The sequence below is a fragment of the Pleurodeles waltl genome, chromosome 11 (assembly GCF_031143425.1).
Source record: "Pleurodeles waltl isolate 20211129_DDA chromosome 11, aPleWal1.hap1.20221129, whole genome shotgun sequence".
In the NCBI taxonomy this organism is placed as follows: Eukaryota; Metazoa; Chordata; class Amphibia; order Caudata; family Salamandridae; genus Pleurodeles; species Pleurodeles waltl.
In genome coordinates this window covers 826047061-826074691 of record NC_090450.1, presented here as the reverse complement: position 1 = coordinate 826074691, position 27631 = coordinate 826047061, and the positions used below count along the sequence as shown (strand labels likewise).

The 27631-nt window shown below is 46.5% G+C and overlaps 1 protein-coding gene across 1 annotated transcript; it reads left to right on the top strand.

Moving 5' to 3' along the window:
- The first annotated feature begins 21257 nt into the window (after positions 1-21257).
- LOC138266188 (apelin receptor A-like) lies at positions 21258-24336 on the top strand. Its single transcript, XM_069214667.1, has one exon. The coding sequence runs from the start codon at positions 21849-21851 to the stop codon at positions 22920-22922; it is 1074 nt and encodes a 357-aa protein (XP_069070768.1). The 5' UTR covers positions 21258-21848; the 3' UTR covers positions 22923-24336.
- Positions 24337-27631: the final 3295 nt, after the last annotated feature.

Sequence of the window (27631 nt, the reverse complement as noted above, 5' to 3'; positions counted from 1 at the left end):
ATTCCGCGGCCGCGGCGGTGTATAGGCGGTCTTCTGCACGGCGGTAAGCGCCTTTTACCGCCAATGTTGTAATGACCCCCATAGTCTTGAAGAGAGATTCCCAACTAGTTGTTACACTAGATTTTTTACAGATGTACAAATAATTCTTGGTCGGTCTTCAACCCAAATGGGGTCTTTGTCTTCAATTTAATAATATATCTAGATTCCAAGCGACACAGTTTCAGTGTCCTATTGCCTCCTCTTTAATTTTCAGGGACATGTGCTACTCCAAAATATTGCATGGTTTTCCAATGTTGTCCCTGACATTGTCTATGAAGTTTCGCCATCGCGTAACTCAAGTCACCATTGTTGACAGCCCTAATGTGTTCCAATATGCGTTTTTTTAATTTACAAAAAACTATATATGATAAGGTGTAAAGTATAAAATATACAGTCCCATTCTTCAAATTGTAGGCCAAGTGAAGAATGGGACTGTATATTTTATACTTTACACCTTATCATATATATTTTTCTTTTTATAATGTGGCAGATTGTGTTTCCATTGTGAGACTATAATGAATCAAATTATATATGTTGCACTAAAGATTATTATGGAACCTACGCAGAAATGTTGATTGCTATGTTGACATCTATATGGTTGGGACCTTGTAAGATGGCTGCCACCATTACGACTCTTCCTGAACTAGTCCTCTTTCTGGATCAATTTAGATGTGGTATTTAAATGAGAAATGGAAAATGCACTCTACCTGTGAACAAGGCTTAGTGCTGAAACGCGTTGGAGTGGTTTTTGTTTTGCTGTTCAATAAATCAGAGACATTTTTTGTACGGAGGTGTCCTGGCTCTCTTGGAATTTAAAGAGTGTTTTTTACATATATATATTAATTTAATTATGTATAAATTGAATTTTATTTATAGATTTTATTTATGTTTATTTAATTCTTCTCTAGTACAGTAGGACTAGAGTAATAAATAGATATGTAAATACACAGTAATGGAATTTATGTGTAAGGAATATAATAATGGGTATAATAATATGAGAAGACAAGTAGTACTGTATAAACAGAGACTTTCAAGATTTGTAATATTTAAAGTTAATTAATAAGTGTACTTTTCTAAGATTTATTTATTTTTCCTCAATTTTTGAAAGGCAAAATGCTTATGATAATATAACATTTGATCAGTGTGATATAAAAATGAAAGCAGGGATTCATAAGTATCTAATATAACAACTTATCTAGGAGCTATGCAATGACCTATGAACATGTTAAGCACAGAATAATATACACATTATATGTATACACACACACACACATATATATATATATATATATATATATATATATGTATATATTTATATATATATATTTAACCGTGTGTAGATATACATGTGTTAAACAGGCTTAAAGAGTATGTGTATAATCTATTATAATGACATAGTAATGATACACATTTCCTATAGAACTATACATATGCAGAATATACACATAATCAGATTATAAATATTTATCAACACAGGCATATGCAGTCCATTGCTGTTTGGGTATGTTTGTTATGAAGGAAAGAGCCAACTCTTGAGTAGTCTTCTGAAGGCAAGATATTCATCCATGGATCTTATATTTGGGGGTAATGAATTGCATAGTTTGGCTGCTTGGATGGAGGAGGATGTACCACCTATTGTCTTTTGCTTGTATGGTGGTGTGCTAAGGCAGGGTGCCAATCTTGAACAGAGGTTTCTTTGTTGAATCTATTTGGTTATTTTGTTTCTGATAAAAAGTGGTCTTGTTCCATGTATAGCTTTGCGGGTGATACAAAGCAGTTTGAAGGTGGATCTTCTGGCAACGGGTAGCCAGTGTAGTGCTCTCAAGGCAGGGGAGATGCGGGCTTGTAGCTTTACATGTAATAGTAGCCTGGCAGTGGAGTTCTGAATATAGATAGAGGTGATCCAGGGTAGAGGCCATTGGCATAATCCAGTTTGGATAGTACAAGAGAGATAGTAGCCTGTACCTTTTGTGGAAATCCGAGGTGGAAGATGCATCAGAGTCTTCTAGGTGATGAAGCTTGATCATGCTAAGTTGTCCACTTGGGCATTCATTGTTAACTTGGAGTCCATGGTAATTCCAAGATTTTTAACTTCCTTGGATACTTGAGGAGGTGTTCAAAGATCGTCAGGCCAGGCGCACAGTGGGTCATCATTTTTCCAGTCACCACATGTGGGTATTTCCATTTAGGAAGCATTTAGTTTGAGATGGCTCCAAGTCATCAACTGATCAACAGCTCTGGGGCATCTAAAGATTTGTGAGTTTTCAATGTCTTTGGGGCATTCCAATTTAAGTAATATTGGTGTGTCATCTGTATAGTTGTAGCATGTGAGTTGAAAATGATTGATCAATTCTGGTAATGACATCATGTAGATGTTGAAAAGCAAAGGTTAGATGATTGATCCTTGGGAGACTCCTGCTTTTGTGAGGTAGGGTTTGGACGAGAAGGGGGAGAATAGATAACATTAGTTCTGTTTTGAAGGTAGGATGTAATCCTTTATGCCGGCTTCATGAAGTCTTTGAATTAGGGTGTTATGGTCAACATTATCAAAGGCAGCAGAGAGGTCCAAGAAAAGTAGTGCAGCAACTCCATTGTGGTTGACTGTGTTTTTAAGATCATCCCAGATTACTATGAGTGCCGATTCAGTGCCTTTTCCTGGGCGGAATCCAGTTTGGTAGTCTGAAAGTATGAAATTGTTTTCAGTGATTTGTGACATCTGGACAAATGCTGCTCTTTGTATCAGTTTGCCCAGGAAAGGTCCATTTGTGATCGGTCTGTAGTTGTTGGGGTCCTGCAGGTCTAGATTTATTTTCTTTAATAACGGACATATGTATGCCCTTTTCAGGTCTTTGGGAAAAGTTCCTGTAGTTAAAGAATTATTGATGATTCTTCTTGCAGGTGTGATGGCAGAAGTAGATAAAAGAATGTTCTTGAATATGTGTGGTGGACAAGGGTCAGAAGTGCAACCGGAAGGCCTGCTTGCTTTGACCAAATCCATGTATTTACCTTGTGATATTTGTTTGAAGGAGTGTAGAGGCCTGCTTGGTTTATTCTTGGAGGGGATTATAGGAAAGTGGTTGGTGCCAATGGTTTTCTTCTGTTTCAAATAGGAGTCCAATGCGTCTGCCTTTGTTGTGTAATGAGTTGCCAGTTTGTTTGTGAAATCTTGTGTAGTTTGATGACTTCCTTCCATGTATTTAGGTTTTTGAAATTCATTTAGAATTTTATAAAATTATTTAGTTGCAGACTTGCCATTTAGAATTCTGTCTGAGTAGTACCTTTTTAAGCTTTTTTGATAGATGATTTGTATATTCTGTTAAGTTTGTGTAGCTGAAGTTTGTTTTGAACCAGGTCCGTTGCAACCTTCCGATTTGTTGCTTTATCTTTTTAAGTTCTGTGTTTCTCCAAGGTGTTGGTTTTCTTTTCTCCTGCTTAGTTTTTCTGAGTGGTATTAGGATATTGAAAGCTTCCTGTAACCACTCACAAAGTTATTGAACAGAATTAATTGTATGTAGATCTGTTTTGGCTGTTAGTTGTGTTTCTAAGTCTATAAAATTGAGCTTGCTCCATGGTCGAAAGATGCATGTATGTAAGTTGCTATGGGGTGTGTTGATGTGTGGCGTTTTATGTTGAATGGTTATCAAATGATTTTCTGACCATTTGATTGGTGTGATGCTATGAATGGTAACTAGTTCAGGCTTTGCAAAAATTACATCCCGGAAGTGTACAGCGATGTGTCTGGAATTGTGAACAATCTGATGTAGGTTTAGTGTATCACCAGTGGTGATAGCTTTTGTATGGGGCATATTGGGTTTGTCAAACCAAATGTTTAGGTCCCCAAGAATGCATAGGTTTGAGACTATGAAAAGTGTCTGGGAATGTTGAGTTGTTAGGTTAAAGTTTGTAAAGGAGGAGAAAGTTACAGGAGGAAGTTGGATTAGGGTTGCATCTGGTGAGGAGGGCCTCACAACCTTGTATGGAAATGTTGTCTGTTTTACTGAGATTTATTGCTTGTTTCAATATAATCGCCAGTCCACCTCCTCTCTTGCCTATACGGTTTTGTGTGATGGTTTGATAGCCCGGAGGAAGGGCTTCATGCAATACTGGGGCCATGTCATTTCCCAACCATGATTCCATTATGAAGAGTAAGACAGGCTGTGTGTTCGGGAGCAGGTTGTAAATGTGGTGCTTCTTTTTTTAGAGTGATCGAGCATTTATGAACAGGCAGTTTAGAAAGTTTGTGTTTGTAGCAGTGTTGTTTTGTTTGAAGAAGGGTAAGCAGTATAATTTGAGCATATAGCAGGCGTGTTGTTAGTGTGATAACTGTGCTAGGGTCACAATAGTCCTGTTTTTCAATATACTGTTCCTCTTCCAGCAGACTTAGGAGGCATTTTGTTGGGTCCGTGTGTGTTGGTGGTGGACTTGGTGGCTGAGATAGATATGAAGAGTGTACATTTTTTTGTAGAGTAGCCTTATTATGTAATAGAAAGGGGGATGCGAAGTTGTTAAGTGTGGCTTGTTGTTTATTTTGTTTGTGTCTGTTTAGTGTGGATGGAGTATGAGTTAGGATTGGTGGAGGAGCATGTCGATCATAATGTAAGGCTCTATATTGTGCAATGGATGAGAGAGTGGTGAATGAATGTTGCTGTGTTGGGCTGCTTGTGGTAGCGAAGAGTGAGAATGAAGGGGCAAAGATTGGTCATGATATGTATTCTTTGTGTAGGCATGAGGGTGGGGTTGGGGGTGACGGAAGGTATTATTCAAGTTTGTGTTATTTTGATGTGCTGATGTATGTGGTCTGTTTTGTTTTTGTGAAATAGTGAGATGAGATATTGATGTAGTGGTTTTCTGTGAAGGATTTGTATGTGAGTTCGTGCTGGTGACTGGTATTAGAATACTATAGGGGGTGTTGATGTGTTTTGGACAAGAGTGTATGAGGTATAAGAGGGTAGGTCAGGGGTATTTGTGTTAGTTTTGATCACTGGAAGAGGTAATATGTGTGGTGGAGTGGAGGATGAGGATTGTATGGTTGTGTGTAATTGGTGAAGAGAGGGGAGGGTGTTTGTAGATTGTGTTTTGAAAGGCTGGGTTTAGGTATTGCCATGATAAAAGGGGATCTGGCAGGAGCAAACAGAGGATATTTCTGTTGGTTTTTATGAACATGGAGTGTGTATCTGGATGGTTGAAAGTAATGTATAATATGGTTTTTAGTTGTGTGGGTGATGGCAGGTTGTGTTAGAGGGAATGGACAGAGTATAGTTTGCTGTGAGAATGAAGGTGTTTTACTGTTGTAGGGGTGGTGGATATGTGTATAGGTGTGGCATATAGGCCCGTATTTATACTCCGTTTGCGCCGAATTAGCGTCGTTTTTTTCGACGCAAATTCGGCGCAAAACTAACGCCATATTTATACTTTGGCGTTAGACGCGTCTAGCGCCAAAGTATGGGCAAATAGCGTCATTTTTTTGCGTGAACGCCTTCCTTGCGTTAATGAGATGCAAGGAAGGCGTTCCCGTCTAAAAAAATTACGGCGACGCAAATGCGTCGTATTTATACTCCCGGGCAAAAATCACGCCCGGGAGTTGGCAGGTCAAAAAACCCCGCATTTGCGCCACTATTTAACGCCTGGGTCAGGGTAGGCGTTAAGGGGCCTGTGGGCTCAAAATGAGCCCACAGGTGCCCTCCCCTGCCCCCAGGGACCCCCCCTGCCACCCCTGCCCACCCCAGGAGGACACCCAAGGATGGAGGGACCCACCCCAGGGACATTCAGGTAAGTTCAGGTAAGTATAATTTTTTATATTTTTTAATTTTTTTTGGTGGCATAGGGGGGCCTTATTTGTGCCCCCCTACATGCCACTATGCCCAATGACCATGCCCAGGGGACATAAGTCCCCTGGGCATGGCCATTGGGCAAGGGGGCATGACTCCTGTCTTTACTAAGACAGGAGTCATTTAAATGGCGTCTGGGCGTCGAAAAAAATGGCGCAAATCGGGTTGAGGCGATTTTTTTGCCTCAACCTGACTTGCCCCATTTTAAGACGCCCTAACGCCATTTTCCCCCTACGCCGGCGCTGCCTGGTCTACGTGGTTTTTTTCCACGCACACCAGGCAGCGCCGGTCTGCTAGCGCCGGCTAACGCCATTCCATAAATACGGCGCCCGCATGGCGCTTCAGAATGGCGTTAGACAGCGCTAAATTTTTTTACGCTAAACTGCGTTAGTGCAGTTTAGCGTCAAAAAGTATAAATATGGGCCATAGGGTTTCGTGTTGGTTAATAAGACATTGCAATCTGTATGATGTCAGTTTGTGGTTTAAGACTTGGATGTCTTTCCTGATAACATGTTTGCATGTCGATGGATGTGTAGGGAGTAAGGTCCTTTCTGGTAAATGGGAAACTGAGCAGCATTTCTGGCCCTAGACCCGACCAGTCCGAACAGGCCCAAATAGGCAAATGCTCTTGTCCTCTCCGCCTTTAACCTCAATGCCCGGGCTGAGACACCCTGAGCCCTAGGCTTAAATAGTCCTACTGGCCAATAGAATCCTAGCCATAACCCCAATCAGATTTGTAACCCTAAACCCCACAACCAATACGAGACCCAACTCTATTCACCAATCACAGCCGTAGTCCTGACAACCAATCACAACTCTAACCCTAAAAACACAAACCAGTAAGAATTCCAACCCTAGTGCCAATCACAACTCCAACCCTAAAAGCATGATCCAATAAGAATCCCAACCCTCATACCAATCAAAACCTCAACCCTAAAAGCATGAACCAATAGGAATCTCAACCCTATTACTGACAACCCCAACCCTAAAACCATGAACCAATAGGAATCTCACCCCTTATACCTATCACAACCCCAACCCTAAAAACATGAACCAATAGGAATCTCAGCCCTTGTACCAATCACAACCTCGAACCTAAAAACATAAACCAATAGGAATCTCAACCCTAGAACCAGTCACAGCACTAATCCTAATCCATAAACCAATAGAAACACTAATCCAACAACCAATCACAACATATGCAACAACCTATAGAAACTTCTATAAGGGCCAAGTCAACTGAAGCCCAAGCCCCTGTGGGGAAGGAGGAGGGAGCTGCTGCTCTATTCAGAATCTCTTTGGATACAGACAGGCTGAATCCCCAATTCCAAGCTAGCAGAGTCTACTTTCCAGGTAAGGGAGAGACTGTAAAAACACTGGAATGCTGCTTGTCACGCACTCAGATATGTGGCTTTTTCAAGGCAAAAACAGGTCACGCAGACAGTTTCTAAACACAATTTAAATCACAGAAACAGATTAAACAGTCTCCTAAGCACACTCTGGTTAGCTACTCAGGTGTATGTAGCCTTCTTACTTAAAAAGAGAGGGGGTTTATATCACTACATTGAGAGACAATTTTTAACAGTTTTAATAAATGCTTCTCAATATAGTGATATAAACTGATGTACTAAAGTAAAACGCCCCCACATGATAAAAGCACACAAAATGAACACTTTTAAATATATGAGTGATGGATGTATGCCCTACTGTGCCAGCCTGCGGTTTCTTTTTATTTTTCCAAAAACATCCCCCCTCGTCCCACTTAACTAGAAAATCCTGCTTTGGAACATGCACAGACGGCCGACCGCAATAGGGTGGGCTGCTGCTGCTCCAGTCCAGGATGAGAGGGCTGAGAGTGCCAAGCATGCCATCTTGCCCTCCGATGCAAAAGTATGCATGTGGCTCGAGGTCTCGAGAGTCAAGTCTCTGCAACCTTGAGTCACATGCCTGTAATTCTTCACAGGCTGCAGGCAACACCCTTTCCCAAGATGTCACAGGTTCCGAGTTGAGAAGTGGTGTTGCTTGCTTGCCAGTAAAAGTGATTGACAAGCAGTCTTGTGAATACAGGGCTTATGCCCTAGATGCTCTGGACTGCTTGCAAATATGACACTGCTCGTGTCTTAATTAATGGGAGGTCTCTTCAGACCCCGAACATTGCAGATCAGGGCTGGCACTAGGTCAGCCCTTAGCCTGCATTAGGAATTTTTTAAAGGAAAAAGCTGAGGGACACATGCTCCCTAGAGCATGTGTCCCACTCAAAAGTGCCTTGCTACCTGGCTCTCATCGCAGCAAGTGTGACAGGGAGCAAGGCACTTAAGCAGCAGCTTACATGGTTAAAGCACTAATTTCATTAAAAAAAAGAAAAGTACTTTGATGGTAATTGCTTTTTGCAATTACCAACTATATAACTTGAAAAACAAGGTGGATGGTGCCTTAGCGGCCACTAGTGGCAAGCGCTGCTGCTCTTACCTTAGTTAACAGGCTGCAAGTATGTATTTGTTGCTCGCCCTCTGATGCTACACCTGCTCCCGCACTCAAAAGTGATTCATCCACAAGTTTATTTGATTACATTGTTTAGACATTACACTATAGAGACAGATGGAAGACATGGTGATGATAGAGTGGAACAAGAGTGATCACAAAACCCTAGTGCACAGTATGAGACAGTTGTTGTTTCTCATCACCTTTTCCTCTGCTAAAATATACGGACAACACCTGAAGGTCACAAATAATCATAAGAATGTGAAGTGGTAAGCAGTGTACTCCTCTCCCGAAGCTCTTGATCATTGCTGAGTACATCAAACTCTTTAATAGGCTAAAAGATTTTTTCCTTAGTAAGCCACTAAAGGTTTTGGGGGGAGGGCACCACAAATGGGTGACTCACCTAACACTGTAGAGAAGCCAAGAATACTCTCCTTAGGACAATTAAAGAGGGAATTAGCCAAGAGATAATGGCCTATAGAGCACAGTACTGGTTTCAAATAAACCTTGAGGCTTTGTATGCCAACTACCAGAAACAATTCTGGCGATTAGCCAATTTAAGGGACGAGAACTCTAGGATTCCTGCTGAGTCATCTATACTGCCCTGTGAGTGTGCTGCCCATTTTGGTAATCTTTACATATGTGCCTGTGACACAGATTCGGTTCCTAAAGGACTTCAAAGTGCATATATTTTGAATTTGCCCTCCAATCCTCAGTGTTTTCCCTAGGAAACATCGCCTTTGCGATTGAATCATTGAAACTAGTAAAAGCTCCAGGATTAGATAAGATACCAGCCAACCTTTTCAATTCTGTTTCCAATATTTAGGTCCCCTATATTAACACCATTACAAATGCAATTGCAGCAGGGACAGCAATGCCATCACTTGGAGAGGGGCAGAGATTGTCCCTGCCTGCAAGAAGGGAGTTCTAGTACTGCGTATAATTTCCGCCCAATTAGCCTTCTGGACAGCCGCCATATGTTTTTTTCTAAACAAGTTCTGGAACGCTACTGGAGTGAATTAATAATAACCATATGCTGTCTAATCTATAAGCAGGTTTCAGATACACAACTAGTTCAATCGTTCAGGTCCTTTTTTTCCTCTTGGAAAAGTAGACAATGGTCGATATAGGTAAAGGTGAACTTTTTGTAGCATTTGTTGATCTCTGTGCTGCCTTTGATCTGGTATCAAGGAACAAAATACAGGAGGGCTTATATGAAACAAGGATCCCGAGTGATCTGCCAAAGATCACTGTACACCTCCATGAGGGGAACTATGCTATGGTTCGTTGTGGCATTAAAGGAGAGCTCACTGAGCCAACCCCCATTGACAAGGGTGTTCACCACAGCTGTGTTCTGGAACCTATCCTTTATCCTCTTTATATCAATAATAATTGTGTCAAGTATCTGACCAACTGTGTCAATGATTCCCCTACCTTTGAAAGGCAAAACATCTTGGCTCTTTTTTTGCTGATGCTACCCTATTAACCAAATCGAAGATGGGTCTCCAAAATCTTGCAGACAATTTTAGTCTGTTTTGCTCTGATTATGGCCCTGATGTTAATACCTCCAAGACTAAGCAGAGGACCTATTCAAGGAGGAAAAGGGTGAAGGGTATTGTAAAACTGGGTAGTGAAGCACTGGCAAGGGTCAGAGAATTTAATTATTTAGGGATCAGTTTGGCCGACTCCGGTTCTTGGGCCCTGCAGCTCAATAAAGCCTGCATACAACAACCCACTGAGCAGGGGCAGTCCTTAGGCTAGCAAAAAAGGCTTCTTGGTACTCAATTCAACCTGCATTGGAAATATATTAGATGCAAGCACAGGGTGCAGCATTATATGGGGCTGAACTAAGTGGGCATTGTAATTTGTGCATCTTGGGTACCAAACAAAATGACTTCATTACAGCCCTTACCATGGTGTGGAGGGAAACCCTTTGGTCCCATCATCACTGGACCTTGACATAAAACCCTGTTACTGACATAGCAGCCTTGAGACCACTGCTCTATTGGGTGCGGATCTGGGCTACTAGTGAGCTGTGGGACTATAGAGCGGGACACACTGATATCATTAAACTACAATCTTCCAATAAGATCAAGTGGCTGGCTTACATAAACAAGCATTTGCAATGCAATGGGTGTCGCGTTTGCTCAAGTTAGAGCTATTAGCATTGTAAGTTCTTAAGAGGACTTTTCTTGCCACATAAATTGAAAATGAAAAGTAAAGCAGTTGACATAAGCGAGCCGAAAGCGCCACGGCCGCCATAAGCGTGAGCGCGAAGGTGAGACACAAAAGGAAAAAGAAGTTCACTTGCAGTCAAACGTATCAACAAATGTGCAATTATCCATGTAACAGGGTTGATGGACAAGGCAGTAACAAAACAGCCCCAAGGAGGGACAAACATAAAGCAGTTACCAATGATAACAAATGATTTTTGAAAGGCGAGCCCATGGACGAGTGATAGTGATGGGCATGAGGTGGGCGTGGTTAAAAGCCCACATAGATACCAACACGTCGAAAAAGCAGCACTTGAGCGCTGCTATGCTCGACCTAAAAAGCATGGATGGAGCTAGGCCTAGCAACTTTTGGGAGAGAGTTGCTGTCCAAAATAAACGGTTCAACTACAGGGGCAGGTTTGCTAGGTACTTCCTAATGCATCTTGTGTCGTCATTCGCGGACGACACCACGTGCAGAAAACCCGCGGGTGAAAGGCTTCTAACCCCCTCCGACCTTTCCCCATACTGCCAGCCGGGGATTACGTCAGGGACGGGGGATAAATTAGGGTGACCCGGAAAAGACAGCGTCTTTGGGGGCAAGTGGTACGAGAATAAAGACTGTTAACAGGTTCCAACCTCAACGTCCTCGTTGTCTTGTTCCCTTAGCCAACTCTACACTGACGCTGAGGGGGGGCGCGCATTCACTGACACGCACCTTCCCTCTCACCGCTGCTGCTCCCAGCCCGCCCTGCCTAGCGGGGCCCTGCTATATTGCTGCCCGGGCTCTCTGAGATGAGCCCTCCTACATGACGGCCTCTTGGAGTGCAACACGACCTTGCTGCTTCGACCAGCGCTCTGATTAAGCAGGTTCCTACCTGATGCCTGGGTGTCCTCCTGAATCTATAGCAAAGGTCTCCACCGTGCTGCCAGATCACCTGCCTTGCTCACTCTATGGTCCTACCGGCAAGCGGCCACGCCCTGAGGCCAATCAGCTGTTTCCCAACGAGGTGAAGAACCTGCCTTAAAATCCACATCAGCAGATTCACCTCAACTGGTGGTGCCCAAATAAAAACAAAAAAAGGAAAAATGGAGGAAAACAAGAAAGAGAGAGGAAACTGTGGGCAGGCCCATAAAGAGACATATAATTGTGTAAATCTGACCAAAAGGAGCTGTTACAAAGAGACACTGAAACTCATGTTCCCACAGTCCCTGGCTACATAGCACCAGGTCTGCTGCTGCTGAACCCACCCCCACTGTTCTACGGGGATAGCACCGCCAGCCTCCACCTCGCGTGCAGCAGCTGCCCAGATGGCCCACAGTCTACAACCGGCTGCATACTTCTACCCACCAACATCCAGAATGGCCAGCATACCCGCCATCAAGATTTTCATGACAACGGGGCCCCATCCATGCAAGCTGCCCTCTGGAAAGCTTGGGTCGAATTCCTTGAGACCTACTTCGAAGCCTCTGGTGTGGCTCATAAATCTGGGAGGTGCAGACATTCATAAAATCACCTAAACTGTCAATGAAGCGACACCCCGCACGTACACCACACTGAAGAGTGCCATCATGGTGCACTTTGAGCCTTACGCCAATCCCGACTATGAAAGGTTCCTGCTGCAACAACCACGCCAAAAGCCGTAAGAGTCCCTGGATGTCTTCTACGACACCCATTTAAAAGAGCTGGCCAGCATCTGCACACTGCCGAACAAGGAAGATGAACTAAGAGCCCAATTCATCCAGGGGTGCGTGTCCTCAAAGCTATGTGAGTGCATTCTCCATGAACCCAACATGAGTGTGAAGGACATTCTTACGCTGAGTGGTAAAAAGAGCTGCCCAAAGCCTGTGCAGCACACATGGAACAAGCACCACTCCCCCGTAATCAAGTCTGAACCGGTTAACGCTGTACTCAGTGATTCCACCAAGTCCAAGACTGAGCGGCCCAGACCAAAGGCTAAGAACCGCTCCTGCGGATGGTGTGGAGGCCCGCTACCCGATCCTTGTGAATACCCTGCAAAAGGAAAGACATGCAGCCAACCAGCTCCAGGAAGCTAGTAAGAGCCACTGCCGCTCCCCCAACCTCATCTTCCAACAGCTACATGGACGATGACCAGGAAGTGGTCCACATGGTGAAGACAGTGAGCTCTGCCCGCGCTCATCAGCGGAAACTACCCACGTGCCAAATGATAGTAAATGGAGACCCCATATCAGCTCTGATCTACACCGGTGCCTCAATTAACCTTGTGTACGAGCACCTGCTGGACCCCCCCCCACCAAACCTTCGGCCAACCAAGCTACAAGTGTACGCTTTTAGAAATGGCCAACTACTACAGATGAATGGCGTTTTCATGACAAATATTACCCACGAGTCCACCAGTACGACTACCAAGATCTATGTGTCGCAGGAAAGGGCCTGATTCTTACTGAGCTGCCATACTGCGCAAAGTTTGAGCCTTGTCCAGTTTGCATTCAGCGTTCATGTCAGTGACCTGGACAACCTTGTTCAAGAGTTCGCCATCATCTTTGAGGGCATAAGGCTGTTGGGTGGTCCCCCGTTCCGACTATCCATTGACAAGTCCATCACCCCAGTCACACTGCGGCACCAAAGAATCGCTTTCCACGTCTGCCCAAAGGCGGAAAAGGAATTTCAGCTCCTGGAAGAAGCCGGGGTTAACAAGAAGGTGTCAAGATCAACCCGTGGGTATCCCCGATAGTCATTGTGAAGAAACCAAAGCAGCCTGACGCAGGGCGCATCTGCGTAGATATGCTGCTACTGAATCAAGCCATTAAACGGAGAGACATCTGACCTGAATATCGACTACATCATCGGCGAATTGCCAGGCTTGAAGTGGTTTTCAAAAATGGACCTCAGATCCAGTTACCACCAGATTCCATTGCACCCTAACTCCCAGCCAATCATCACCTTCTCAACTCATACCGGCCTCTGGAGGTACCCCGCTTGAACTTTGGCATTTCCAGCGTGGCAAAGGTATTTCAACACACCATACGAGGAGTTGTGCAAGGTATAGCCGGGGTTCTGAACGTCAGTGACGATATCTTGGTGCACGCCCCAACTTTATGAGACCATCTTGCTGGTCTATGAATGGTCTTTCCCAAGCTGAAAAGATGCTGGTTAACGCTTCACCTGGATAAGTGTGAGTTCCTGAGGAGAAGACATCATTTTTTTCAAAAGCAGATTTTCAGAGAAGGGAATCGGCCCTGACCATGCCAAAGTTAAAGACATTCAAGACGCTCCAGCTCCAACCTCCGTGTCAGGGGTGCAGTTTCTTAGGCATGGTTAATTACTGTGGGCGGTTTATGAAGAACCTGTCCGACTTTACAGGCCCTTTGCGTGACTTGACTAAAACCAACGCAGCCGCACGTCTCATCCTCAACCTCCCTCACCACGAACATATCTCCGCCCACCTCAGATCCCTACACTGGCTGCCCATCAACAAAAGGATAATTTTTAAATTCCTTGTCCATCCTCACAAAGCCCTCCACGACACCGGACCGGCCTACCTCAACGAATGAATCAACCTCCACAAACGATCTCGACAGCTCTGCTCTGCCGACCTCGTCCTCGATACAGTCCCCCGCATCCAAAGCACCACCTCCGGCTGCAGATCCTGCTCCCACCTCGCTGCCAAAAGCTGGAACTCCCTCCCCACCAACCTGCGCATGACCCACGGCCTCCTAACCTTCAGAAAGCACCTCAAAACATGGCTTTTCGAGCAGTAACCCCCCCCTCTCCCCAGCGCCTTGAGGCCCTACCGGGTGAGTAGTGTGCTTAAGAAATTTGTTTGATTGATTGATTGATGTGGGGAGATGATCAGGAGCACGTATTCCAGGACACCAAAGAAGCGCTCTAAGCTGCCACCACACTTGTGTAATTCGACCTGGTGCAGGACTCTCAGCTGGTTGTTGATGCTAGCCCCATCGGACATGGCGCTGTGCTAGCCCAGCAGCAGGACTACGGTGAATGGACGCCCGTGGCCTCCATCACCATCCACTGGGGGTGCAAGCCCTTCCATCTGTACCTGTATGGAAAACCCTTCACCGTCCTCACTGACCACAACCCGCTTCTCCCACTCTTCAAGGGATTGTCCTCCAAGCCACCCCCTAGGATAGAAAAATGGATTTTACAATTGCAAGAATTTGATTTCACTGTTGAGTATCAACTGGGGATGCGCAATTCCGTTGACTTCCTGTCAAGACACATGCGCCCGGCCACTGGAGACCTGGGAAGCACAAGACAAAGAGGAATATGTCAAACTCATAGTAGAGTGCACAAGGCCACTTCCTATACCCCTCACGGAAATGATAGAAGCCACTTCCCTGGATGACTGCCTGCAGCTGGCTGTCGAGGCCATCCGGTCAGGCGACTGGCCGCTGTTACAACACCCCGTGGTCTTCTGCACCCCGGAAGACAGCTCTACCCTCCAGGCCTTCTACCATGCCCGGCAAGAACTCTCCGCCAGTGAAGATGATTGTCTTCTGAGAGGCCCCTGCCTCATCCTCCCAGCAAGCCTGTGGTCCCGGGCCATCGCCCTCGCTCACCAGGGTATTGTGAAATCGAAGAGTAGATTCTGGAGCAAGGTGTGGTTTCCAGGCCATGACCAACAAGTGGAGAAGGTCATTATGAGCTGTGTTGTCTGCCTAGCAAGCGGACAGACTGATCCACCTGCCATCACAGAGGAAGGTCCCACAGTTCCGTGGCAGCGAGCCAGCGCGGACTTTTGGAGTCCCCCCGATGGATCCTACATTCTGATAGTCATGGATGACTACTCCCGCTACCCAGAGGTTGAAATTATCACGAAAACCGAAGTCATCCCAAAAACAGAGAAGATAATGGCCACCCACGGCCTGTTTGGGGAGCTTCTCGCAGACAATGCACCCCTGTTCAATAGTCATGAGTGGGCCAAGTTTCTACAAACCCAGAACGTCAAGCATCGACGCATCACGCCCTGGTGGCCCCAAGCCAATGGGGAAGTGGAGCGTTTTGTTAGAACACTCTCAAAGACTGTTTGAATAGAGCTGGCAGAAACCCAAAATGTGGAACAAGTTATTTACAGCTTCCTTCAGGAGTACAGGGTCACTCCCCATCCTATGACCGGGGTCGCCCCGAGCCATCTGTCTTTGGCCGAGCAGCCACAGATTCGATACCCCATCATCCTGTGTGGGTTGCCCAACCCAATCCTGTGAACTGGTCAGAGGTCCGCAGAGCTCCGGACAACTATGCATCGAGGCAAGCAAAACAAAGCGCCATTCAATCCGGCGACCGAGGGCTGGTGAAAGATCGCCATCCGGGTGTTAAATTCTGGCTGCCTTTCAAGAAAGACCCCTTGACAGTTGTCGAAGTGAAAGGCACCATGATGACAGCAGAAAGGAAGGGCGATGTCGTCATGAGAAATGCGTCTGTTTAAGCAGCTACCAACCCCTTTTTCCATGGAAGAACCAAGTGAGTCCCTGTCAAGTGACGATCTGTGGGATGATACCCCTCCAGTGAGTCCCTCTCCAGGCAGCTCAACTACCAGAGATCCCGTCCCAGAAGCCATGACCCAGTCGGAGTCACCTGCCCTTCCAGGAACACTTGCACCAAACGTGCCGCCCGACCAAGTCCCTACCATGAGTGGGGTGACCCGGAGATCCTCTGGAAGAGCAGGGGCTGAACATTAGCACCTCTGGTCCAACCCGGACCCCTCCAGGCGGTACGCTGACTTCTTGATGCCGTGAGCTAATAACCTGTTACTGTGGTGCTACATTTGAGTTAGAGTTTGTGTGTATAACCCCTTCTGTGCCCAGGACGTAATGGTTACGTCCTGAGGCACTGTGCTGCTGTGCCCAGGACGTAACCATTACGTCCTGGTCACAGAGCCCAGAGGGAGCGCTAAAGCTCCCTTTGTAGGGTTCCTCCCCACCCCCCCAAGGCAGGAATGGAAGGGGAAGACCTTCCCCTTCCACCCTTGACCCCCCTCCAGCCCCCGTGACATCAGCGCGCGCTCGTCACAAGGCCTCCTCCCATCGCGCTGGAAGTTCAGCTTCCATCGCGATCGGAAGAGAAATGCTTTGCACGTGGGGGAGGCCCAGAGAGGCTTCAAAGGGAAGGAAAGTTATTACCAAGGGTTGGGGGGGGCAAATGTATTTTAGGCCATTTCTGCCACACCCCTGGGGCCGGCTGAGCTAGAGGCCAAAATCCACAGGTAGGCACTTTGCAAAACACACCTCTGTTTTCTGTGAAAAAATGTGATGTGTCCACGTTGTGTTTTGGGTCATTTCCTTTTGTGGGCGCTAGGCCTACCCACACAAGTGAGGTACCATTTTTATTGAAAGACTTGGGGGAACGCTGGGTGGAAGGAAATTTGTGGCTACTCTCAGATTCCAGAACTTTCTGTCACCGAAATGAGAGGAAAAAGTGTTTTTTTGGTCAAATTTTAAGGTTTGCAATGGATTCTGGGTAACAGAACCTGGTCAGAGCCCCACAAGTCACCCCATCTTGGATTCCCCTAGGTGTCTAGTTTTCATAAATGCGCTGGTTTGCTAGGTTTCACCAGGTGCCGGCTGAGCTAGAGGCCAAAATCCACAGGTAGGCACTTTGCAAAAACCACCTCTGTTTTCTGTGAAAAAATGTGATGTGATGTGTCAACGTTGTGTTGTGAGCCATTTCCTTTTGTGGGGCTAGGCCTACCCACACAAGTGAGGTACCATTTTTATCGGGAGACTTCGGGGAACACAGAATAGCAAAACAAGTGTTATTGCCCCTTGTCTTTCTCTACATTTTTTCCTTCCAAATGTAAGGCAGTGTGTAAAAAAGACGTCTATTTGAGAAATGCCCTGTAATTCACATGCTAGTATGGGCACCCCGGAATTCAGAGATGTGCAAATAACCACTGCTTCTCAACACCTTATCTTGTCGCCATATTGGACATACAAAGGTTTTCTTGATACCTATTTTTCACTTTTTATATTTCAGCAAATGAATTGCTGTATACTCAGTATAGAATAAAAACCCATTGCAAGGTGCAGCTCATTTATTGGCTCTGGGTACCTACAGTTCTTGATGAACCTACAAGCCCTATATATCCCCGCAACCAAAAGAGTCCAGCTGACGTAAAGGTATATTGCTTTAAAAAATCTGACATCGCAGAAAAAAGTTACAGAGTAAAACGTGGAGAAAAATGGCTGTTTTTTAACCTCAATTTCAATATGTTTTTATTTCAGCTGTTATTTTCTGTAGGAAACACTTGTAGGATCTACAAAAATGACCCCTTGCTGAATTCAGAATTTTGTCTACTTTTCAGAAATGTTTAGCTTTCTGGGATCCAGCATTGGTTTCTCACCCATTTTGGTCACTAACTGGAAGGAGGCTGAAAGCACAAAAATAGTAAAAATGGGGTATGTCCCAGTAAAATGTCAAAATTGTATTGAAAAATTGGGTTTTCCAATTCAAGCCTGCCTGTTCCTGAAAGCTGGGAAGATGGTGATCTTGGCACTGCAAACCCTTTGTTGGTGCCATTTTCAGGGAAAAAAAACACGAGCCGCCTTCTGCAGCCCTTTTTCCCCATTTTTAAAAGAGAAAAACAAAATTTTCACTGTATTTTGGCTAATTTCTTGGTCTCCTTCAGGGGAACCCACAAAGTCTGGGTACCTCTAGAATCCCTAGGATGTTGGAAAAAAGGACGCAAATTTGGTGTGGGTAGCTTATGTGGACAAAAAGTTATGAGGGCCTAAGCGCGAACTGCCCCAAATAGCCAAAAAAAAGGCTCGGCACTGGAGGGGGAAAAGGCCTGGCACCGGAGGGGGAAAAGGCCTGGCAGCGAAGGGGATAAGTGATGTTCACCCTTTGTGTTGCTTGTTTTCTTTTACGAGGGATGTAGTATTGTCATTCGCAGACAGCACCAAGTGCAGCAAATCCACGGGTGAAAGGCCTGTAACCCCCTCTGACCTTTCCCCATGCTGCCGGACGGGGATTACATCAGGGACGGGGGATAAATTAGGGTGACCCGGAATAGGTTGGGTCTTTGGGGACAAGTGGTACGAGAATAAAGATTGTTAGCAAGTTCCAACCTCAACGGCCTCTCTGTCTCACTCCCCCGGCCATCTCTGGAATGCACAAATCTACACCCAAGGCAGAGGAGCTCCTAGACTACATTCACCCAGAGCATACCCATTCGCTCTTTTTGCAATTTAAATATGGGACACCCCCAATTGCTGCGAACACGATAACGTGGGATCCATCCAAGCCTGGGCACTTATGTAGTTTTTGCACTTCTCTTGAGGAAACCGACGAAGTTTTTATGTCCTAAATATGCCAAACTAGGCGCAGGTGGATTGTTCCTCTATGTCGGTGTCTAGGCCTGACAAATGGCATCCATAAACTCAGGCTCTGTATGAGTGACCCCTCATGTGTGGTAGTGGTGACGGTTTTTAAGTTCCTTTATGCAACATGGTCTGTTAGACAAAAACTGATAGCAAAATCTCAGTGAACTGATGTGTGAGGGGAACATTAATCGATCTTAGTTTTAATAATTTCAACTTTGTATCTGTATGGGCACTAGATATTTTATTTTTTTGTCAAATGTAATGAATCACTGTTTTATGATGTATTTATGCTTGCTGTTTTGCACATTTAAATGTGATTATACTTTCGATTGATAAATAAACTTTGAAGTACAACACTCATGTGACAACCTACATGGGGCAGCGTGGTACTCGTGCTTCCCATACAGAGGTAGTAAGCCTATATGAATATTAAAATACCTAGCCGAGAGGCATGGCCTGGGGCTTTCCTAAGCGCGCATTCCACCCCTGTTATGTATTGTTTTATACATAGCGCGTCATTCTGGCGTCGACACCGGGAAGGGATCCCATTTGCATCAGGTTCATGGGCGATACCTGAAGACTGCGATTAGGGCAGTTAGTGGGTTTGCGAGTCTAGTAGGCAACGTGACTGAGTGCGGGAAGTCTTTGATAAAAAAAAAGTTCAGCAAAGGGAGCCTGGCTGATCTTTAACAAAGTGAACCGAGACGCCTGTGCGACGCGGACCTAACCCGGTCATGTGAAGGTCAAAGGAAAAGGTACGAGGGGCATTTTGTTTGCTTTAGGTACCAACTAATTAACCCTTTAAAACGAGTCAATAAAGACGTGGCAGTGCTGTCTCTGCTTCAGGTACCGGAGTACATTGCAGGAACATAGCAGACAACCGGCACGTGGAAAGCCCGAGCTACAGGTTCCGTTGGAACAAAGCAGCCTAGATGTAACGGGCAGATGCGTTGGTCTATCAGTGTTTGGGGCACCAGCTGGCCCTGCACTCCGCAGTTGCTCTGGGGGAGGGGCAGTTCCATTAGAGAGCTGTCATTAGGTTTCGCCTAAATTGATACAATGCTACTCACTAATTAATCTCTGTGGGATGAGAGCTGGGCTTGCAAGCGCCTGAAAGCCTGGGTGCCCAGAGCGCGCCTTCACTTGTAGCAAGGGCATGGGTTTTTTATTTGTGCCCACTGGTGCTGTTGCAGGGCAGCCCTATATGTATAACCTGCGTGTAACGGCTCAGCATCTCGCCCTTCTGCAGACACGCCTTAATCACAAAACACCATCTTCAAAACCCCGTCTCTGCCTTATCAAGGAGCAAGGAGTTGTGGCGTGGACAGTGACGCGGGTGGGGGTTAGGGGCGAAAGCAGCGGATAAATTTGGGAGGATTAACAGGACTCTGGGTGCCGCCAACTGAAGAATGCACTTATGTACGCCCTTTGGCGCCATAGACTTGAAGATACTTCTAAAGCAAGCTTCTCTATGAAAGAGATATTTCCATGGCAATGCAGAGGTCTATCGGAGTTATTTGGAGCACTTTGGGTATGCTTGGTAACCTGTATATTTTCATGAGATGCATCCCCGTCCTTTCTACGCCGAATTACAGTGGGTGTTTTTTCGAATTAATTCATCTTTTTCGGTGGAGAGATGCTAGAGTTAGCAAGGAATTGTGATGTGAGCAGGCTGGGGAGAAAGGGGGAGGCTCAATCCGAGGCCAGGAACCTGTCAACAGGCGCAGGGATGAAGAGACGTCTTCAAACTATTTCGCAAGGATTTGTTTTTACCCAAATAAATGAAGCATCGATAGTTGTAAATTGTATTTTTGGTTCGGCTGGATCCATGCTGCATGTAAGTGGGTACCATTAAAACGGATTTGTCACTGCCGATCGTTTTATCAAGAGGGGAACTGGCCACGCTGAAATATCTACTTTTTTGTGCGTGCTGTGATCATTTCAAGTGGGTATCAAAATAGGCATGAAGCTTTTACTATAGCGTGTTTGTCATTTAGGCAAGAAGTATTTTATACGATACAGCAAGGGACCAGCGCGCTGTGGTGAAATTAATTTACAATTACAGTGTTTATATGTTATTTTCGGTGTCCTATAAGAAGCGACGCGCAGAAGCGTTCATTCTGCAACTCATTCCCAGTAACTGCTCGCAGCAGTGAGACACACTGTATAGGTCTGCGTCTGCTGGGGGAGGTGGGGAACCTTTCCAAAACACAGGGGGGTGCTGAGGGATGCGCTGTGCATGGCGAGGGAGGAGTCCCGATAACACCCAGACCCTGATTGATGTCAGTAGGTGGCCTCTGCCTCTTGGCTCCAAGTGGGAGGGGAATGGGGGAATTCTTTAAAGAGCTGTGGGTCCAGCCCTCCCATCACTGCTTGTGTCCGGCTGCCTTTGGAAGAACTGTGAGCGCCTGCCCATCACTCCTCGGTCCTGCCGACTAGACGTACCCTCACTGCCCCTGTCCTGCTGAGAGAAGAAACCATCAGATGCCCATGCACTGCTAAGCGCCCTCACTGCGATCATCCTTCGGACCGACAAGAACAGGCGGCTTCCCCAGTGCCCACACACTGCGCCCTGAAGGTCTCTCGCTGAATTGCCGCCCGTGCCTTGCTGAATGCGGAGGCTCCACTTGTTGCAGGGGACTCCCGGTACCTGTGCCTTACTGACCAGAGGTGACCTCCCTAAATAGATTGGCTGTACACTCGGTGTCCGAGTCTTGGTAACTAAAAGGTGCCCTCGCTGCTCGTACCCTACCAAGAAGAGGAGCCCTTTTCCTTGTACATATATTGCTGACTGAAGGTAAAGGTTGCCCACCTGCTGTTGACTGAAGGTGCCGCAAGTGTCAGTGCCTTGTTGTGCACGGTGCCGTCCTTGCCCAGGTGGTGCTCTCTGGGCGCCCTTGGCACCACAGAGTTCTTCTGAGTCCTGCTCTTAAAACCACTCCCTGCGCCTGCAACCCGGGAGGGGATGGAGGAGTACCAAGAAGACAACTACTATGAAGACTACGGCAATGACACCGGCTACATGGGTTGCGACGACTCGGACTGGGAGCTGTCCTTCTCTCTTCTGCCCGTCCTCTACATGCTGGTCTTCGTGCTAGGCCTGTCCGGCAACGGCGTGGTCATCTTCACGGTGTGGCGGGGCAGGCCCAAGCGGCGCTCGGCCGACACCTACATCGGACACCTGGCGCTGGCCGACCTGGCCTTCGTGGTGACGCTGCCACTCTGGGCGGCCTACACGGCGCTGCAATTCCACTGGCCCTTCGGCTCGGCGCTCTGCAAGCTCAGCAGCTACCTGGTGCTGCTCAACATGTTCGCCAGCGTCTTCTGCCTCACCTGCCTCAGCCTGGAGCGCTACCTGGCCATAGTGCGGCCCCTGCCCGCCGGCCGGCCCCGCTCCCGCGGCGCCCTGCGCCTCTCCCTGGCCTCCATCTGGGCGCTGGCCGGCCTGCTGGCGCTACCGGCCCTGATGCTGCGCGACACCCAGACCCGCAACAACGTCACCGTCTGCGACATGGACTTCAGCAGCGTCTCGAGCCCCGAGAACGAGCGCCTGTGGATCGGCGGCCTGAGCCTGCTCACCACCGCCCTGGGCTTCGTGCTACCGCTGCTGCTCATGACCGCCTTCTACTGCTTCATCGGCGGCCGGGTGAGCGCGCACTTCCAGGGCTTGAAGGAAGGGCCCAAGCGGCGGCGGCTGCTGCGCATCATCGTGGCTCTGGTGGTGGTGTTCGCCCTCTGCTGGCTGCCCTTTCACCTGCTCAAGACCATCTACTTCCTGAACCTGCTGGAGGTCCTGAATCTCTCCTGCGGCCTGCAGAGTCTCATCGTGCGCCTGCACCCCTACGCCACCTGCCTGGCCTACATCAACAGCTGTCTCAACCCTTTTCTCTATGCCTTCTTCGACCCGCGCTTCCGGGCCCAGTGCCTGCAGCTCCTACACATCAAGAAGGCGCTGCAAGGCCAGCTCAGCAACATGTCCTCCACCGTAAGCGCTCAAACCCAGAAGTCCGAGCTGCACTCCCTGGCTACCAAGGTGTAGGTCACGGCTCAAGAAGGAGGCTGGTCTACACGAGAAGGAGTGAATACTATTCACAGCATTGTGGTCCTCTGGAAGGCATCTGGGCTGGGGTTGAGTCTGAGGCGTGCCAGGCAGAGCATGGCACGTGACAGGCACTTCCCAAGTACCGCTGGCCTTCCAGAGGCACTAGTCTGTTGCGAATTATTTCAGTTTACTTTCCATGCAGGCCACCATGGCTGTATTCTGAAGTAAGGGTGGTGCCTAGAAGCAAGAACTACTGCAAGTGTCAAGTCTGGCACCAGTGACTACCGCAAATGCGCTGTCTAGAACCAAGGACTATTGCAAGTGTCACACCTAGCAGGAGGCATTACTTCAAGCTAGGGTTAAACTAGCGACTTCACAGGATCAGCACTTCCAGAGGAGGCAGTTCTAAGTGCAGCTTAGATGTGCCTTGCTGTTATTATCTGCTGTCAAATTGTAGGAATGAATTGATTTATGGCTACGAAGCCTAGAACAGCCCTGCAGACTGAGCCCTCTTGGCTTCTGGGCCAAGCTACAGACAGGGAAGGAACAATTAAAAGACTAATTGTAAATGTGAGCTGGACTCATAAAAACTGTTTAGGGACTAACCCAGTCGATTGATGAGACTAAAACCATCTTCATTGAGCTTGAACACGTTTTTCAGTGTGCTATTCAATCTTGATATATTTTAGCCTGGGGCGGGTGTCGTCCATTCTTAGTGGGGGAAGTTGTTGTCAACCCCACTATTAAAGCACTGGATGTTGTTTCTTTTGCGAAGGTGAACTTAAGCTTCTGCCGAATGTCCATGCAAGCGCTCTCTTTAGCAGATTTAACACTAAACCACTTTTCCCTCTGCCCTAGCACTTGTAGAGCACACGGTTTCTAAAGCTGTAGAAGTGGTGTTATAATATTGCGTCTCTTTGCTCTATGGGAAAGTATATCCGTTGTTAGCCTGGAATTCCTTCTGTGTGTAAAGTGTGCTTCTCTAACTCCATTTATTTTTCAGTGGACCATGTACACTGTATTGTTAAGCCCTCGTTTAGTGTGTGTAGGCAGAATCGCTGGTATTCTGTGATACCAGTAATAGCATTACCTCAACCGGTAATGCTATCGTTACTGAAACGTTAGAAATAAATAGACAAGTAATGTATGGAAATGGTGGTGCCACCTTTTTGTTTACATTTAAGGGTACAACATTACCAAATTACCAGTTTTTGCTGCTTGTACTAATAAACACATATATCTCCAATATCTTAACAGTAGCACCAAGATGCCCCTCGGTTAAACGTGCCCCATAGATATTTGTTATGCTTTATCCCATGCAGTGAAGTCGTAATTTGCTAATATTGAGCCATGTAATTTGTTTGCCTTCAAGCACTGACATTTTATGCAATAAAACCTTTTTTTTATTTTACCTGCCTTTGTTCTGATGCAATGCTTGCTTGTGTGTATGTTCCTAGCTGCCAAAGTATGCATTTCTTCTAATTCAGTACTAGTTGTAGAGAAAGAAATGTACAGTAAATGAAGCGAAGGTGGGCAGACCTCCAAGACTGTCTGCCACCCACATTAGGTCGTTCTGTGCAATTTCCTTCGTACACTTTTGGATGTGGCATGCAATACTAACGCCGATTGACACATAACAACCTGTCAAACCTTAATCCCATTAAAACTGAGGCTATTATGCTTGCCTTGGTCTCAGAAGTATGCCTTAATTTTAATGCGAGACCGATCCTACTTTTAATTATTCGGGAAAAAAGATCTCACTCCAGTATTAGATTTGAAGCTGTCACGATCCTCAGATGGCTTCGGTGTTAAAGTTAATTTTACTACATAAAGACTTGGTAATTGGTTTTTTTTTATTGCATTTTGACATCAGTTGAGTCTGATCATGGTTTGTGTAACCCTGATTATTTACAAATATGTTTTATCTGTGCTTTCTCTACAGTGCTATGCATGCCATACTCAGAGCACAAGATGGGTGTTGTTTTTGGTAGGAGTTGGGCGTGAGGGGGTACTGGGTACACAACGGTTGTTAAATTGCCATTAGGGGCATGGAAAGTCCGACAGGTATTACTAGGGTAGCAATTAGGTACGAGCTAAACTATACAAATTATGTTTTCGCAAATTTGGTGTACTTTCAAAAGTCTACCTTGTGTTAAGAAGAAGGAGAGGACCACTGGGACAATGAGCCTTCCTCACTCATAAGCCTTCCTTACGTGTGAAATGACAGCTCACCAATAATGTGTCCCCAGTGAAAAGTGATAACCTGGCATTGGACCAACCGTATATTTAATTGGGCCTACCAAATCTCTGAGGCAGCGCATCCACGATGCTCCAATCCAGTTCCCACTGCCTTAAGATCCCTTCTATAGCTCCTATTAACAGCATGCTCATTTCAAGGTGCCACGAGTTTTTATTGTATAGGCACGAACCTAATTTCCAGTGTCATCTACCTTCTACCCTCCCCACCATCCTCGTCTTGCTCCGTGAGACTTACAGGGTGGAGGTATGAACTCCAACCCTCATACTGCTTGAGCTTCGATTGCCTGTTCAGATAATTGTAGGGCAAGAACAATCCCTTATGAATTGGGCTAAATGAAGATCAATTTAGATTTTGGCATGCTTTGGAAACCGATCTTTCCTTTTTAAATTGCTCCTGCTGTTCAGAATTACTGATACCCATTGTTGTTTTCTGACAGAGGTCAATGCCACGGTGGCACTCCTAATGAATACGTGTGCTAAGTGTTCTAACATAAAGGAAATCACCATCACAACTGCGCACAATTTGTTGTCCAGCTAGCAGTATCTGCAGAGAGGCCAAGGATTGAAGGAGCGTGGACGCTTGACCCTCTCCAGCCTTGTTCAATAAGTTTCACAAACTACAAATTCACAGCCTATAGCACAGGAGTCCAACATAGACTGGATCCATGCCAGATGGTAAGAATAGCCACATATATATGTACTTAAATTGAATCTGAAATTAAACGAATGTACATAGTTCAGTGGTTATCTAGAAAAGTGGCAAAGGTCCCTTCTCCTTGGGCCTGTGCTGGACACCTCCAGTTCAAGGGCTTCCAAGTGCCTAGCGGTAATTCATTTCATAGTCTACAGTAGACAAGTAAACCGATTCACTTCTTCAATTTCCTTTGCCTCAGTCACGAAAGCCTGGTTTAATCCCAAGATCTGCTGCACACTCCTGCACGGCCTTGTGTCCTCTTGGCCTCCGTACTGCTGGTGATTCGCTGCCGTTACATGTCCTTACCCTGCTCCCAAGCTATGGACAACTATGAGACGGCCATTTTCAGACCGCCCACCTTCCCAACACATACATTGGTCAAATTAGACTTTTATGGGTGACAAAGAGAAAAATAAACGGCCAGAGCATTGATTTTTTTCCCCTCTCTACTCAAAATTAAATGTTGCCACCCCAGCCTGTGGCGACGGGGACCACTTTTGTTGCGAGTGCTTGCAGTCTGCTGCTACTTTAATGTTGGCACCGTCAGCGGCTGCAGTCTAGTGACTCGTGCCACTGCCAGCTGCGCCCCAACCCTTGGCGAGATCTCGCCACAGAGTGTGGATATCCCTCGTAACCACTCTAAAGCACAAGAAGTAGCCACGTACGACCCGAAGAAGATCCCGACCTCCACCCTACAAGACAAACGGCCACAGGCAACTGGTCCACCGTGGAGCCAAGTGACCATGCAGCCAAGCCCCGATCTGCATGTATGCCAGAGTTGTATGGTAACACAAAGCCAATCACATAAACACGCGTAGTGACAGGCGAAGCATACATTGCCTGTGCCTGTAAAGAACACAACCTGTTATGTAGCAGATTTATATATGCGAACTCGACCCGAAAGTATTGGAGCGCTTCGCATGAGCACCCGTTACATTAAACAAGGACACATCCTTTTTGTAGGCACTGGAGATTAAGTGATTTGCCCAGAATCACAGGGGTGTTGAGCCACGCCGAGACCTGAACCTGGTTCCCCAATTGCAAAGTCGGCAGCTCTGGCCAACCCACATCCTCTCTTAAAAACGAAACTACTGTCCACAAGGCACAGACACAAAAGCAAACAACGCATCTAGAATAGTCACTAGCAGAACTCATTTTATTATCACTGCTCCAGCATTATTACCACTAGAGATCACAGTTCCACATAACCACAACTCACACACACTCAGAGAAAAGCTGGAGAAGAAGCAGGACTGACTGGCACTGACATAGTGTTGCCTTGGCATAGCATTGATACCCCTAGCCCTTTGGGGATGTGTGGACCTAGAGATTTACAACAATACAATGCATGTGACATAATAAATGCCAGAGACACCATTTGTGGGTACAATATGTCACAAGTTTATTGATTACACAGGTTGGGTTAGCTTACGGGCGATCCAGGTGTCGGAGGTGAGTTCCTTAAATGGCCGACACCCATCCTGAGAAAGCTAGAGCTGTCCCGTTTGGTGTTCTCAGCACCAACACCCTTGGGTTCTTTACAGCTCGTCCCTTTATCGTGGATTACCAATCTCCTCTTTCACTTATGTGTCATGCTCCTGACAAGTCAGCGCGAGACCCCCGGGCAGTCTCCACAGTTGCTCAGGATTCAAACTGTCCCTTGAGGGATTAAGGAGCGCCGTCGCGTACTCCCAGGCCCCGCCTTAAGGACTCCCAGTGACCTGAGGAATTCCTTTTGGCTCCAAGAATCACT

What these genes read in the sequence shown, in the direction of transcription:
- LOC138266188 (XM_069214667.1), top strand. Translation starts at nt 21,849, where the DNA reads ATGGAGGAGTACCAAGAAGACAACTACTATGAAGACTACGGCAATGAC.